The 16,432-nt window shown below is 43.9% G+C and overlaps 1 protein-coding gene and 1 long non-coding RNA gene across 2 annotated transcripts in view; one reads left to right on the top strand and one right to left on the bottom strand.

Moving 5' to 3' along the window:
- snd1 (staphylococcal nuclease and tudor domain containing 1) overlaps positions 1-16,432 on the top strand; it is a 111,304-nt gene that overhangs the window by 88,053 nt on the left and 6,819 nt on the right. Inside the window, exons 19-22 of the mRNA XM_061268199.1 lie at positions 5,448-5,571; positions 5,725-5,794; positions 9,004-9,117; positions 12,068-12,271. Of these exons, the coding sequence (XP_061124183.1) occupies positions 5,448-5,571; positions 5,725-5,794; positions 9,004-9,117; positions 12,068-12,271 (512 nt within the window). The remainder of the gene's footprint in view (positions 1-5,447; positions 5,572-5,724; positions 5,795-9,003; positions 9,118-12,067; positions 12,272-16,432) is intronic.
- LOC133145099 (uncharacterized) lies at positions 1,078-10,699 on the bottom strand. The gene is made up of 3 exons (XR_009710823.1): positions 9,828-10,699; positions 9,620-9,694; positions 1,078-2,477 (listed from the first exon to the last, which is right to left on the bottom strand). It is a non-coding gene; the product is annotated as an uncharacterized LOC133145099 (long non-coding RNA).

The following is a 16,432-nucleotide window of genomic DNA, read 5'->3' as shown; positions in this document are numbered from 1 at the left end:
TGTATGTTTCCACATGAATGAATGGGCACGTAATACATCTCCTGGTGTGTTGTGCTCAGTAAGACCCCCCAACCCCCTCGCATCCTCACCCAAAAAGCCTCTCCGTACCGCCCCTCCCCGGATAATTCTAGATGAGTAGCACCCGCCACAAGTGACAACAAACTCAGGCTAAGTATTATTTGCTCACTTTTACAAAGCCAATGGGTTGAGAGCGCAAACATGCGACTGATCATCTTTTCATCATCTTGCTGTAGGCCCCGACGAGGAGGTTGAAAGGCCCCCAGTCGTGCCTGCGGCTAACACAGCTAGCCCGACCTTCCGCTCCCCCTCCAGGTGTAAACACGAGGATAAAAACCAGGACCACCTGCAGTACCTGCTATTCCAATTGAAGTGAGCGGCTGACGCCCTCAGCGTCATTTGCCACGAGGCCCATGGATTTAATAACTCGTTACGAATAGTAGTATCAAACTCATTAAAACATTTTCTATGATCAAGCAGTGTTTTACCGAGTAGCTCCTGAGCACGCTTGAATTTTTTCTTTATATTATCAAGGCTGACTTGAAATTACAGAAATGTTGGAAATTATTCTAATGAAATTTGTCTATCAGTAGACCTACAAAAAAGTCCAGAGGCTGTATTCCAAAAGGCCCTGGAAGTCCGCCATTTTGGTTTAAAGCAGCCATTTTAAGTCCTTCAAAGACTGACTTGTCCTCGAGATTCTGTCCGAGAGCGTAAACCCCATCGGGGAACTGGCCCTGCCTCCCCTCCCGCCGTCCTTCCTTCTCTCTCGGTCGCTTTCGTTTTCGCTGACGCTCGCTCAAAGCCGCATTAAGTCATAGCAAGCCCTTGAAGAGCACATCAAAGTGTTGTTGTAGAATCACGGCAGCCGAGCACCGTACTGTAATTACGTTACGGAACGGTGACGTGGCACTCGGCAGAGACTTGTTTTCAGATATCCCCGTTTTGGGGAGAGTCATCAAAATTTGCCACCAGGCTCTACCCACAAAAAATTCTAGTGACCCCTAAAATGGACACCTGAAACCAAAATGTCTTTTTTTGTGGGTCTACTCGCATGTCTACAAAATTTTATGTTACAAACTTAAAAAGGATTTAGGGGCTTGATTTAAAAATTCTACCGAGCTCCATCACTGTGTTGTGCAGGCTTGATAAAGAAAAACTGAAAAGGCCTCACAGCTGTTTTTGCACTTGAGCGGGCACGTGCAGACCCACCAAATAACCTCAGCACTTTCATCTTCCTAGCGATTGTCAAATGACTTCGAGAAAATTCCCATTTTATCCCCTCAGCGGGTCATGCGAACTCGGCTCTTGAACCCAACCCTCCCATTTTCCCATTTTAATTATTCCCCTTTTAATAACTCATAAGTGCAGCTTTCTTCATGCATGGCTATCTTTACACGCGCTCGATAAGTGATTAATTTCACGTTTGGAGCGTTTTTTTTTTCTTCTTCTTTGCCAAATCGCCAGCCAGCGTGAGGGATTGCGCGCCTTAATCCTCACTTCATTGGACGGCTCTTTATCTGTTAATGTACTCATTTATCTGGCATTGTCTCACTTTCCCCACACACATTATCTCCCCTTCAAAGGGCTATCACACCATTCCAACCCCGCCCGAGTTATTTTTTGTCTTCTTCCCTCGGCGTTGGCCTCTCTCTCTGTAGGCTATATGTAATTACTGTCTGGAGTGGGGGACCCGCATAGATCTCTGCGACCTTGCGCACTCCAAAGACACGGGCCACTCCAAGCAAATGCGACCGGCAAATAGAAACTCCCACTTTTCCGCTGCCAACCTCATTAAAAAAACACAACAACAATAATGTGCTAAATATAGCCCATTAAGTATTTAGCGGCATGGTGTGTGTGCCTGCAGTCTGAATATTGGATGCCACATCAGCTGTTTATCAAAGAGACCAAGTCGTAGTCCTCGTAGTTGAGTGAATGTTGACTTAGAGAATAAGCGCGTTCTAATTAAACGAGCGAGCATCCCGCTAAGGAGGATCAAGCTCAATCGTGACAATTTGCGCTGCAACAACAGCTTAGTAGCGATCACATGATCAATGTTTGATGGCCAATGTTGGCTCCAGGCAAATTAATCCAGCGGTGATTTAAAAAAAAAAAATGCAAACATCCATCCATCTTCTTCCGCTTATCCGGGGTCGGGTCGCGGGGGTAGCAGCTTCAGGAGGGACTCCCAGACTTCCCTCTCCCCAGCCACTTCGTCTAGCTCATCCCGGGGGATCCCAAGGCGTTCCCAGGCCAGCTGAGAGACATAGTCTCTCCAGCGCGTCCTGGGTCGTCCCCGAGGTCTCCTACCGGTGGGACATGCCCGGAACACCTCCCCAGGGAGGCGTCCAGGAGGCATCCTGATGAGATGCCCGAGCCACCTCATCTGGCTCCTCTCAACGTGGAGGAGTATCGACTCTACTCCGAGCTTCTCCCGGATGACCGAACTTCTCACCCTAAAAATGCAAACATAAGACAGACAAATGCAAACATTTCAGTTTGTCACATTGAGAGAGAAAAATAATGTAATTATAGCTCGAGATCTAAGCGTAACATCCTTGCAGAGAGAGCGGGGTAGCTCCCGTGGCCTTTTTCCGCACATCCCAAGGCTGCGTGGGATTCTATTAAGCGCCATGTATGAAAGTCATTAAAGCCAAAGCAGGTAAATAATCCCGATAAGACATAAGGCCAAAAGAGCAACAGGCTCGCCGCTTCCCCATTGATGAATCGCCCGCCGCATAACGCCTGAGATATATTCCAAGTCAACAGTCGAGATTAAAAAAAGATGGGGAAAGGGGTTTCAGGCTTTGAAGAGCGACCTGCCTGGAAGAGGAAGGGCCGTTGGGGGAGGGGAGAGGGGGGGTCTTCATTAGGTGATGAACAGCTGCTCTGCGTAGAAGGCGGAAGTGTGAATAATGCGAGCCAAGAGGCAACCAGGTTTGAGGGTTCTTTATGTCAGAAAACACGCATTCGACAGGATGGAGCCAGCCGGGAAAGCCTAATCGATCCTGTTTAGGGTTGAAAGACCAAAAGATTTTTTTATTTTAGTCGTTTTTTTTATATATTTCAACAGCAACAAATCTCACTCCCCGGCTAATTATAATAATAATAATACATTCAATTTATATAGCGCTTTTCAATAACCCAAAGACGCTTACATGGAATAAAAAATAAAAAGAAAAGAGTGGAAGGGGGGGGGCGGGGGAGAGAGACAGTAGGTTATAGTTAACAGGACATCGGTCAGCAGTGCAAAGTGGATGGATGGAGGAGCAGGAGGGGCGGGAGCGGAGGTTGTTGAGGTTGCCAGTACGGGAGGTGGGGGTGACGGGGGGTTGGTAGTCCAAAAAGAGGAGATGGGTGAGCCATCGGGGAAATGCCGGACAGATGTGCGACGGCGAAGGATCCCAGCCTCGTGTGGACGGAGCAGTGGACCAGATGGTGATGCCAGTCGACCTCGACTGCACCCGCTCGAACGGCAGGCCCCAACGCACCACGGCGGCACACAGCAGAGCCACGGTTGGCGAGCCCGCAGGGAGTGGAGCCCGTCCCCCGCGGACGCCGGACGGAAGGCCAGAGAGCCGGGCCAGAGCTGCCGTCGAGTCCGCAGCAGGCGGCCACAGGCTCCGAGTCGGGAGGCAGGAGGGTCCGGTGGTGGTTTTGTCCAGTTGGCTGTTGGCTAGCTGGCTAACGTAGTTGGTAGAGGAGACAGATAGGTGAGAGCGGAGCTGCGGGGATGTGAGGTGGACGGAAGACACGAGAAAAATAAAAGAAGAGACGGGTGCACTGAAAACGGGAAAACGAAAAACAAGTAACGGACACGGTCCGGGACAGAAGCGGCAGTCAACAAATCTGACGCCAGCGTGCTCTAACCCGGAAGACAACAGACGGTGTGGGAGAACACAGATAATAATGCAACAATTATCTGTGTTCTAATTAGCAGGAGTCCTTCACATTTTCCCAATCAAGGGTATCCATGTTTGGTTTGAAGGCGCTGAATATCTCTGAGACATTGACCGTGATGGATTTATGTTGGGAGCAGACGTGACAGGACTTGACTCGGGAAGTGGCCGGAGTGAATCTCCAGAAGCACGCGAGGGGTCATAAATCGTCTCGTTAAAGGCGGCGAACCATGGCGACGCTTGTCAGCGGCCTTTGACTGCATCACTCCAAGCTGTAATAATCACGTTAGCGCTGGCGGCCAAGGCGCCAGCTATTTATGGCCCCGAGGTGGCGTTAGACGCTGTAAACTCACTCAGAAGTCAATGTAGAAAGTTGAGTCCATGCCCCAATTTACGAGCTTGGTGAATTATAATGGAATTATTATACAGTGGTCCCTCACTACTTTGCGTTTCGTTTATCGCGGCTTCACTACATTGCGGATTTCTTTCCAAATTAAAAAACAATTAAAAAGTCCAAATAAAACTTCTAAATTGAGGAAGCATGTGAGGAAGTCGGCCGATTGCTCCAAATGCTTGTTGGTCACCGTACTTCGTGGTGGTTTTTGGAACCAATTATCCGCGATAAACGAGGGATTACTGTATTATATTTTTGCTTTGTAGTTTTATCCCAAAACTGAGTTCTGTGTTGTCCATTTTATTCTTCATCTGGACGTGCTTTGTCATTTACATAAATAGAACCAATAGCATTCTCTCAAGGTTCATGTATCCCCGTCTCTTTGGACACAAAGCGGAACTAGATACGTCAAAAAGATTGACGCCATTTTGTAAATCGTTGACGTATCCGCGCTCTCCAAAATGGCTCCCGAGCCTTGCAAAGCCACGATTGAAGTTAATAAAATTATGCCGCCTGTCTTGACGAAGATAACCCTGCTGTAACTATTTACATACGCTCCCCGCTCAAGGTGTTAATGACGACACGCGGTCGCCGCAAATGACCCAAGCAAATGCGCTGGGTGCGTCTTCCAAAAACAAACATTGCGTTTGCGAAGGTAACCTGGGGGCAGATTGAAATGAGGGCGCATATCATTAACCCGCCAGATTTAAGAAACGCAATGTGGGAGTAATGCAAGACTGATTGCCATGCAACTTGCCATGTGTTTACATCTGCGACTCGGGCGCCTTTTCCAAAGGAACTTATCCAATATTATGTCTGTATTCTGACATTGAGGCTCTTTGGCTAACAAGCATCTTTGATTCATGCATCTGCAGACTCGACACACTTTCCAACCACATGCAATCATTGAGTATGAGCAGAATACCAAAACTCCAGATTTTTTTTTCGCTGCTTCAGTGTTCCGAGCAAATTGGTTTTGAGCTATTTTGGGACCTTGTCTCGGTAGGTTGCTGGACCCTCTTGAAGGGCTCGCCTTCCCGGTTTTCTTGAAATCCTGATAAATTACCCTATGATTGAACCGAAATAGCTTCACCCAACATCTCTCTCTTGTTGATCACTTTGTGCCCTGCTAGGAAGCCAGCTGGAGAGTCTGATGGAGAGCATGCGAGCAGAGCTCGCCACCCAGCCCCCCGTAGAAGGAGCCTACGCTCCACGCCGGGGCGAATTCTGCATAGCCAAGTTCGCCGATGGTGAATGGTAGGTGTCGGAATCAAAGCAGGACTTCACTATGGACCGCTCTAATCTGCTCATGCGTTTGTGGTTGCAATATAATAACCAAAGTTGTCTCCAGGTGGAAAACATGCAATTGCGACGCGAACAGAATAATGACAGAAATATTATCCCCTGCAGGTACAGAGCCCGAGTGGAGAAAGTAGAGTCGGCGGCAAAAGTGCACGTCTTCTACATCGACTACGGCAACGTAAGTGACGGAAAACAGTAGTGAGTTGGACCGCTTTGATTTGAGTTTTCCATGAACATAAAGTCGGGCAGAGCAGCAGTTGCTATGCTATGCTATGCTATGCTATGCTATGCTATGCTATGCTATGCTATGCTATGCTATGCTTGGCGCAATGGTTGTATTGGAAAACTGAGATAATTCTAAAACCTCATTCCTGAATTATGGCTGGGTGTGACTCGTTTCGCGAACCAGTGCACTTTTATGGCATCACCCAAGGTACTTCTTCCTCGTGTGTTATCCAGTGTGCTCTGGGTCACTTCCCACAATGCATTGGGGCATCACCTTGTGTCTGTCCACTGAGACAAAGGGCTTTTGTCTCCTCTTTTCCCTTCAAAAGAGACACATTTACAACAGCCGTGCGAGTCTCTAAAACGACGTCAATAAATCTGAAGGCGCTTGATTGGTAGCGAACGTTGAAGGTGTTCTCCCTCGACTCTAGAGTGCACTTGATTGCGTTAGTCTAATATACGCGCCTCGTTAAAGGAGCGGCGCGCTTTTTCGGACAGACTTTTTCGTCACACTGTGCTATCTTATCTTGCTCATGTCGCCCATTTAAGAGAATTCAAGCATTTATTTATTTTAGGAGCTCATTGATTGGTAAAACATTTGCTCGTGTTGCTTTGAGCTGCAATATACGGGAATGCGTCCATAGAATTCTGTATCTGTATACAAGACTGTGTCAGAAAATTAGAATATTGTGATAAAGTTCTTTATTTTCTGAAATGCAATTAAAAAAACAAAAATGTCATACATTCTGGATTCATTACAAATCAACTAAATTATTGCAAACCTTTTATTATTTGATATTGCTGATTATGGCATACAGCTTAAAAAAACTCAAATATCCTATCTGAAAATATTAGACTATCATGAAAAAGTATACTAGTAGGGTATTCAACTAATCACTTGAATCATCTAATTAACTCCTGAGCCTTGAAAAACACTCAGCTTGGTTCAGTAAACTAAATCACAAGTATGGGGAAGACTACTGATCTGACTGCTGTCCAGAGGACCTTCATTGACACCCTCCATCAGGAGGGTAAGACACAAAAATAAATTTCTCAAAGAGCAAGCTGTTCACAGAGTGCAGTTTCAAAGCACATCCACAAAAAGTCTGTTGGAAGGGGTAAATGTGGCAGGAAATGCTGCACAACCAAGAGAGCTGACTGCAGCCTTAACAGCATTGTGAAGAAGAGTCACTTTCAGAATTTGGTGGAGCTTTAAAGACAGTGGACTAAAGCTGGAGTGCAGGTATCAAAAGCCACTGTTCACAGACGTGTCCGGGAAATGGGCTACAATAACCGTATTCCCATGGTCAAGCCACATCTCAACTCAAGACAACGGAATGAGCGTCTGACTTGGGCTATGAAAAAGAAGCACTGGACAGTTGCAGAGTGGTCCAAAGTCCTCTTTTCAGAAAGCAAGTTTTGTACTTCATTTGGAAGTCAAGGCACCAGAGTCTGGAGAAAGGCTAGAGAGGAGCAAAATCCAAGTTGCTTGAAATCCAGTGTGAAGTTACCACAGTCAGCGATGGTCTGGGGAGCCATGTCAGCTGCTGGTGTTGGTCCACTGTGTTTCATCAAGTTCAGAGTAAATGCAGATTTTAGAACACTACATGCTTCCATCTGCTGAAAAGCTCTATGGAGATGATGATTTCATTTCCCAGCATGATCTAGCACCTGCCCAAAGTGCTAAAACCACCAGTAAATGGTGTACTGACCATGGCATTACTGTCCTTGATTGGCCTGCCAATTCCCTTGACCTGAACCCCATAGAGAATTTGTGGGGTATTGTGAAGAAGCTGAAAGACACCAGACCCAACAATGCAAATGAGCTAAAGGCCGCTATTGAAGCATCCTGGGCAACACCTCAGCCACAGGCTGATTGCCTACATGCCACGCCGCATTGACGCAGTAATCCGTGCAAAAGGATTCCCAACCAAGTACTGAGTGCAGTAATAAACATTTTCAAATGTTTGATTTTGTTTTGCTGTTATAAATATTTTTTTTACTTGATCTGAGGAAATATTCTAAGATTTTAAAGTCAAAGTCAGCTTTATTGTCAACCCCTTCATATGTCAAGACACACAAAGAAACCGAAATTCCGTTTCCTCCATCCCACGGTGACGAGACACAGTACACAATAAACATACAAGTAGACGACACAAAATAGAAACAAGAAGGCACAAACAATAAATAAAATGAGTGATGAATAAATAATAAACAAATAACCCAATAAATAAGAGGAGCAAAACTGAGCCAGTGTGCGTACAGCAGACAGTAAGCATAGCGCAAAGTACAGGACGCTATGCAGAAAGGGGGGGCGAGTTCAGGATCCTAACAGCCTGGAGTATGAAGCTGTTGGAGAGTCTGGTGGTGCGGGAGCGCAGGCTTCTGTACCTCTTCCCAGAGGGCAGAAGCTCAAACAAAGAGTGAGCGGGGTGACTCAATCACTCACAATCATGGTCGCCTTGCGGGTGAGATGGGAGGTGTAAATGTCCTTCAAGGAGGGGAGCGAAGCACCAATAATCTTACCAGCCGTGTTCACTATGGATTAGTGGATTAAGATAGGATTTTTGAGTTTTCTTAAAATGTAACCCATAATCAGCATTAATAAAATAATAAAAGACTTGCAATATTTCAGTTGATTTGTAATGAATCCAGAATGTATGACACTTTTTTTTTTTAAATTGCATTTTAGAAAATAAAGAACTTCATCACAATATTCAAATTTTCTGAGACAGTCCTGTAGAAGATATCACTTAAAATTCAACTTTTTTGGAGAACTAAATTCAAATTGCTAGTGACTAAAAAAACACACAGCGTGAGCTACTAATTGTCATCATTTGCAACATGCCATTTCCATTGTGGGGAGGGGGGATCATACCCCCCCTCCCACACACACACAGACACAAAAAAGTTATTTTCACAGCTCTGCCTCATTTATTACTCAAATGTCTTTATTCAGAGGCATAATCACAGCAATCAGGGCTAATTGTCACGGCTGCCGTATTGTCTCAGCGTGTATTTGACTGGCGCGCGTCGGCTTTTTGACTCCGGGCTCTCCGGCAGCTGCCAAAGCCTCGTGTACCCCCAGCTGACACCCGGCCCCGAATTGGAAGCTTGACACAAATGACGATAATAAACACAATCAATATGTGTCGTTGCCAGAGAGAAACCGTGTCGTCCACCCGCCTCGCCACCATCCCGCCCGCCTTCAGCACCAGAACGCTGCCGGCACAGGCTACAGAGTACACCCTCGCCTACATCCAGGTGCCGCAGGACGTAAGTAACAAAAATAGATGTTCTGTTTTGGGGCGGAACAGCATAACCAAATCCATTTGACATTGAGTGTGTACAAACACAATTCAACACGCTCAAATTTGAACAAGACACGCAAGGTTGAGGAGGATCATGTTTATGAATGTATTTTTTTGTTTATTTTATATTTCTGTCTTTCCAAACCACTTCTCATTTATTATACCCGTCAATACATAAACATCTTTCAGTATTGGTATCATTTTTATTTAACCTATCTTAATATTCTATATTATTTTTAATTTTCAAATTCAATTTGTTATAATTATTTATCCATAAAAATATTGCTTTATTAATTGTTTTTGCATATTTTAAAAAATGTATTTAAGAATATAAATATAAAATCAAAGTAACCAGTTTTCTCTGGATTTTCAGATAAATTCACAATTGTAGTATCAATCAGAATGTTGTCTGTAGATTCTGGGGGTCACATTCACATTTGAACCGATTGGGTTCTGATTCACAGTACCTGGGACTCATTGGCACCAATCTTCGGTACTTTTGTTCCATTTGTTGTGGTAGGTTAATTTGTGTACCAATAAATCTAAAAAAAAGAAAAAAAGTCACTAACATTTATTTTTCAAATACAAACTTTGACAAATAACCAAACATTAACCATTAATACAAAACAAATGATTCAAGCAGATATTGTCTAAAAATTAACAAGTTCAACGGACTGTGGCGGCTGTGGCTCAGGCAGTAGAGTGGTAACTGGAGGGTTGGCGGTTCGATCCCAGCTCTGTCAGTCACATGTCGTTGTGTCTTTGGGGAAGACACTTCACACACTTTGCCTTCAGGTCACCATTGTAAATGAGAAAGTGTTCTCAATTGGCTTACCTGGTAAAACATTGAAAGAAAAAAGAAAAACGGATGCAAAATTCTCCAAGCTGCTCTCAAAGAAAGCCCCAATGTTAGAATCTAACTTGACCTGTTTAGATGTTTTTAATTTCAGAACAAAAAAAATCTGTTATCACAGAAAGGTTTGTTTAAAAACATTCTGATTATGTTGTAACTTTTAATGACTTGATGAGGCCATTAGGATAGACTATAAAAATGTGGGCAAAAAAAAGTCTCATTTGCATAATTATAAACATGGTGTATGTATCCAAAATGTGCTTGGTCACTTGGTGTCTTTGTGTGTGTTGAGTGTTGAAGCATGCTGACGGCTAAAGTGGCCCATCTGTTGCAGCGCTCACAGGCGTCACCTAGACTGCAAACACACACACACACTTGCAAGCTGACAGTCGCTCTCAGCTGGCCAAATCGCACCCACCTTATCTTCTTGTGCGACCCTCACCTCCGCAAAGGCGTACACTCAGGCGTCCATTTCCCGGGTGCGGAGAGTTCACGCCTCGCGGCAAATAAACATCACTCTCTCCAGCTGTTGCTTTTGGACAGAAATAAAAGCAGTCACCTTTTGAAAAGTCAGCGACGCCGGGCATTGTTGCCGCGACAACGCTGACTCTGTTGACCGGCTGCACTCAGCTCGGTTAATTTATCAAAGTAGCTCGCTGACGTACTACAAAATCAATGATTATTATTTTCTTTAAATAAGACAGCCTTGTCAAAGCCGCACTGCTAAGTCGCACTGACTCCATGAATCAAACCAAGTGAAAGTTCTACAACAAACACAAAATGTCAATTAATTAGCGATTAAAGTCAACGACATTCTGGCTTTTAAGAGGATTTTTAACTTGAGCACTCTGAATGTCATGAAAACATTTGCACATTAGAACGGCTGAGACCATCAAGCATCAACAAGTGCTTTAATTGGGACTCTTTCGATTTGAACGAGTTAGAGACATTCCGTCGTTGACAGGAAAGAGAAATTTCCCCCTGAAATGGGAGTCAAAAAGTCATCCAGCATTCCAGTCAGCCTCCAAAATAACTATTAGAAAAGTATTTGACATCCTTATCTGTGCTTTACTATTTTTAGCTTCTACATACTGATGTAACCAAAGGAACACTTCGTTTCAGTTCATTTGAGTTCAAGTGAAAAAGACACTTTTGTGTAACCACCATGGCAACCTACGGAGGAAAAACAAGCCGTTAAAAAGCTGAAAGAACTTTGCATAAACAAGCCTCTTAATACTTTGGTATTAGCCTTTACTCAAACATTCAAACGAACTTTTGGTAAACGTTGCTTAAACTAGTTGGTTGTTTTTGTTTGACTTTTGAGTGCATTCTGAAACAGCACAAACTCAAACATCCTTAATAACCAACAGTTCCAACAGTTATTTAGATATAATATCCAACAGTTGATTAGAAGGTTGAATTTCTATCAGATCTAAAATGATTTTGAAAAATAAATCAAAACAAACTAAGGAAGCTGTAGCACGAGAACCAAATCAACAAAAAAAAAAATGGTCACGCTGGACACTTGTTTAGGTACAACTCAATGTGTCCATTTTGATTGTTGATTGCTGTCATTTACACTGTCACACTTTTCAGAAGGACTCGTTATCTTTTACTTAATCAAATATCTGAGTGCACATTCAGAAATGCCCCCCCCCCCCCCCCCACACACACACACACACACACAAACACACATCCAAGGGCAGTTTGCTGGAAAGGGGTTGCCATGGAGACAAGACCAGGGCAGGAGGGGAGGGAGGAGATTGATGGGCTTAAAGTGGCGATGGCTCTGATTTTTCTTTTTGTTTTCCAGTGTTTTTGATTTAGCTATCATTGATTAGTTAGCATGATGAGCCAAAAATATACATTAAAATATGATCAAACAGAAATTAGCTCAAACTGCCCAACCTTTTTAAAATGCTTGGGAGAAGTTTCTAATTACTTTTGAAGATTGTTATTAAATTTAGCATCTGCTTGACAAAATGTCATTTTTGTTTTAACTTCTGAGTCGTGTTGGTTGAACACGGCATTATTTCTGAATTCGACTCGTCCGTTTTTGTAGGAAGATGCCCGGGCTGACGTGGTGGACTGCGTGGTGCGCGACATCCACAACAGCCAGTGCCTGCTCAACGTGGAGTACTCTGGCGTCACCTGCCCTCACGTCACAATACAGTTTGGCGACACCAAGGACGACGTTGGCCTTGGCCTGGTCAAGGAGGGTCTGGTCATGGTAGATGCACGCAAAGAGAAGCACCTGCAAAAGATGGTCAGTGTCGCAAGCTCGTGTTTTGACTTTGTGGATTATCTCTAGGCTGTATGGGTTGATTTTTTTCGTACAATGTCGTAGTTAACTGCCAAAAGGAGAGTTTACAATTATTAATGAGTAGGGCCCAGCCGGTTAATCGTCCGGCTGATTATATCAGCCAATCATGGCTCTTCAAACATTGCTCAAAATAATAGCCTAATGGCCGATGTTTGCTGATTGTTTTTACCTTTGCCATTTACGGCCGCACACATTATTTATTCTGCATAAATCAATACCATATGCAACCACCATTTGCAAATTGGCCCCTTGAGTTCTTAAGTGTTGCCGGTTCGATAACGAGCACATTTCCATCCACGCCATTATTATTTCATATCAGAAAGGACTTGCCGCAGACATTTTCTCACAGCGCCGCCATGTTGCCCATTGACTTTTCTGGTCGTTAAAATAATTTCCCCCATGGACCCACTCTGGTATATTAACATAAAGAAAAATTACATGTCTGCAATTACAGCCGGCAAATGCTCGCCAATATCAGTCACTCTGCCACTTAGTTAAAAATGTAAACGGCCGAGCTCACGGAGATATATGTCCGCTGGCGTCTTAATTGCTCGTAAACGCTCAAACGTATACGGTTATGACTGATGAGTTTTGACGAATAATCGGCCCCACGTGTACTGAAGTGCCTTGTTTCGACCTCTTGGCGCTAAAGAGGTGCCAGAGGATCACGATGTGGTCTGGAGGTAATGGACTTAATAGACAAAGGACGGAAAACTCGGTCTAATAAGCTGAGCCGCTTGCTTTGGTTGCATTTAATGCTTTCCCTTTAGTATTCCGCGTCGGTTTCTGCATTCCATCCGACGTTTCACCCACCCCCTTCCCCCTCAACCATATTCCAATCCGGAAAAGGTTTTAACAAGCTGCAGCGTTGCCGACGTACTTGCAAGTAAGCCACGCTGCTCGTAATTCCGCCCCGCTTCCCGGCTCCAAAGAAGATCTCGCTCATTTTGTACGGGCGCAAAAAACGAAGATGATGCTACTTGAAAGCTTTAAAATGGAGTACGAGTCAATCCCACGGATGATGTACAACACCCGCTGGCCATCGCTGACTCCCACTAGAGGGAAAGTTAATAAAAACACACTGATAAGGTTTGTTTATTTCCTCTGCTCTCGGTACAACGGCAACAATCTTCTGTATTTTCACCGTTACAGTTGGTTAGAATTGGGGAGGAAGGAAAGTTTGTACATTGACTGCGGGTAACAAAACAAAATACGATGTTTGATATGACAATACCGGTTAGTAAAAATGTGATCAAAATGATTTAAAGACTACAAAATACTGAATAAATTGGACACATTAATGACAAATCTAATGTATTGTTAATTTAAGGAATTGAAAGAAGGCTGGGATCAGCATAGCTACTGACACTTACCCATTCCTAGTTCGCATAATACCATAATTGCCCAAGACATGTTTGAATGTTTTTGGAAAACAAGAAAGGAAAACACAACAGATATGGACAGGAACAGAGTCTGACCAGGAGTTGCACAAATCTGTGAACATTTGTCACTCGTAGGGGTGTAACGATACATCAATACACATCGATTAATCGATATAATGCTCTACGATTTATTGGCATCGATGCTAAACGTAAACATCGACTTATATCGGCGTGTTTGACCTCGGACATTAGACGCAACTTTATTTTGAAATCCAGTTCATTGTTGCTTGCTTCCTCTTTCCGGGAGCAGTGCGCCCGGCGTTGTTGTGTTGTGAGCAGAGCAGGCACGTGAAAGGGGAGTCGACAACTAGTACGCGGCTCCTGGGCTGGTGCTATGGCTAGTGTCTAAAAAGACGAGAAAATTTGCTCCCCTTTAGGCTTCAAGTCATTCGTTTGGAAGCACTTTGGATTCCAAAGAAAAGATGGCTCAACCGACAAGACACGTGCAGTTTGTAAATCCTGCCATGCGGCGATCAAATATTCAGGGAGCACAAATCTCGCCGCACATTTAAAGAAAAAACACGTCATCAAAGTTCAGTGTTAAAATAAGCACTTTGTATACTGCAATACTCTTGTAATTTCCTAAATAAAGAGTTTGCAGTGCCTTGTTGATTTTGCGTATGAATTGTTATAAATCAGGATATTGTTCTATATTTTTTATTAAAAAAACAATATAGATCGTAGAGCACTATATCGCGATATATCGTGAATGAATCGCAGCAGGCTTTAAGATATCGGCAAATATCGTATTGTAGTTCTTTGTATCGATATTTTATCGTATCGTGACAAAACCCGCGATTTACACCCCTAGTCACTCGTGTATAATCTGAAAAATTATTTTAAAAAATGTGAAAATGTACTGATCCAACTGAACAGATCTCACCTAACCACAATAATAAAACGCTAAAAACCTTGCTTTTCATGCTATCCAAGCAAACTCCTCCCAAACTCTCTTGAGACTCATCTCGGGTGACTTTTGTCATTTGTCTCTGGTCTTCGCTCATTACCCGAAGTACGACAACGTCGTAATGTGTCGTGCTAAACATTGCGTAACAGATGGGTGCCGCCGTTTAGCCGTCGCGCCCGAACGCCGCTCGCCAGTCGAGTCGCGGCCGCGCTCAAGGTTAACGCCGCTTGTCCGCCATATGGACAAGTACGTCAAATGCGATCTGGAAGCAAAGGATAAACAGTCCTTTTTCTGAAACGACCCGTGTCCACAAAAGCGTCATATTCCTGACCCAGAGGTGTGCGCCCCATAAAGTGCGGGATTACCGTATAAATATGCCGCTGTGCTCCAAAATCACAAATCAGCGCGTCGAGTCGCTAGCACTCATGTCCCATACACGTGATTAGCGTTCACGGACTGTACAGCAGATGCAGGCCGTCTAATGTAAAGATTAATCCTGCCCGCATCTGGCATGCGTCGTCGTTGCGCACCTGCCGCGTGACACTCGGAGCAGATGGACGCTATTCCCTTTTTATGCCGCCGTAACACTGTTTGACGCAGCGCACATTACACCTGGCTAGCTCTTGCTTGTTTTGGTGCATCAGCAGCACAGTGCCCAACATGCTGTGTCTTGTAAAACCAGCTGCTTTATATGAGAGGCTACTACTCATCATCTGGGTTCATTACTGAGGCTCAGAGCCACTCCTCAAAACAAAAAGCAATCTTGCTGAGCGATGTCAAAGTGTGGATACAGTCAATCTATATTTGTTGGTGTGCATATTGGGGAATCCCTTCGCATCAAATGGTCAGAAAACAATACTGCATGTAAAACAAATGAAAATGGGCTCATTTGGTCAGCCGGGGGCCTCTTCAGTTTCAAATGCAGTCTTAAAAAATATGGATCTGGGTGAGCGGTGTCAATGGGCGGGAAAAATATAGCCATCTACATCTATTTAATGTTAGCCAACTTAGGGAATCTTGCTCAATTTACTTCTTCATTATGTGCTTCTTCAGTTAATTAGCTTTTTTCTTTAAGTTTTATAAAGCGATTTTGCTATTGATTGTCTCCATAATAAAAAATATATGTGATTATCTAGTAGATTTGGAGCTACGTTAAGCATATAATTGATCCGCTCTCTCTCCTGTGGCAGCTGCTGTTTTTATTTATAAAATGCTATTTCGTTCCCGTAGATTAAATTCCAAGTGTTAGTGCGCATTGATTTTTCTCTGGGGTGTTAGAGCATCGACGGGAAAAAAAACTAGCGGTGACCCAAACTCGATAAGCCAAATGAGGAAAGAAACTTTTCTCCTTTTTGAATATGCAAAGTCAACTTGGCAACTGGAGTTGTTAAGTTTGTCCCATTTTTTTTTTTTTTTCTTTGCCCGACCTGAGACAGGCATAATGAATCCACTCACTCTGGCACACTGAATGTACTGAGCTATCCTTAAATTGTCTTGGCTCTGTCGACTAAAATAGAAAGATGCCTGTCGGGCCCTTTAGTCGTAGTCATCAGCAATGTGTACGATTTTAACATAAGTAGTTGAGAAGTTTACCAATGGAGAATAAAGATGAAATAAATCTCAAATAAAGCGAAATTAGTGTCATAATGGACAATAAAAATGTGCCATTAGTCGGCAAACCCTTCCTGGTTGTTCCCCTGCTCGTCGTAGCCCGCGCTATTTCCGCTAGCATCTGCTTGGTTAAATTTTATTTGT

This window comes from Syngnathus typhle, linkage group LG21, assembly GCF_033458585.1.
Source record: "Syngnathus typhle isolate RoL2023-S1 ecotype Sweden linkage group LG21, RoL_Styp_1.0, whole genome shotgun sequence".
Taxonomy (NCBI): domain Eukaryota; kingdom Metazoa; phylum Chordata; class Actinopteri; order Syngnathiformes; family Syngnathidae; genus Syngnathus; species Syngnathus typhle.
The sequence above is the reverse complement of the archived record's forward strand: the minus strand, read 5'-3'. Positions and strand labels throughout refer to the sequence as shown.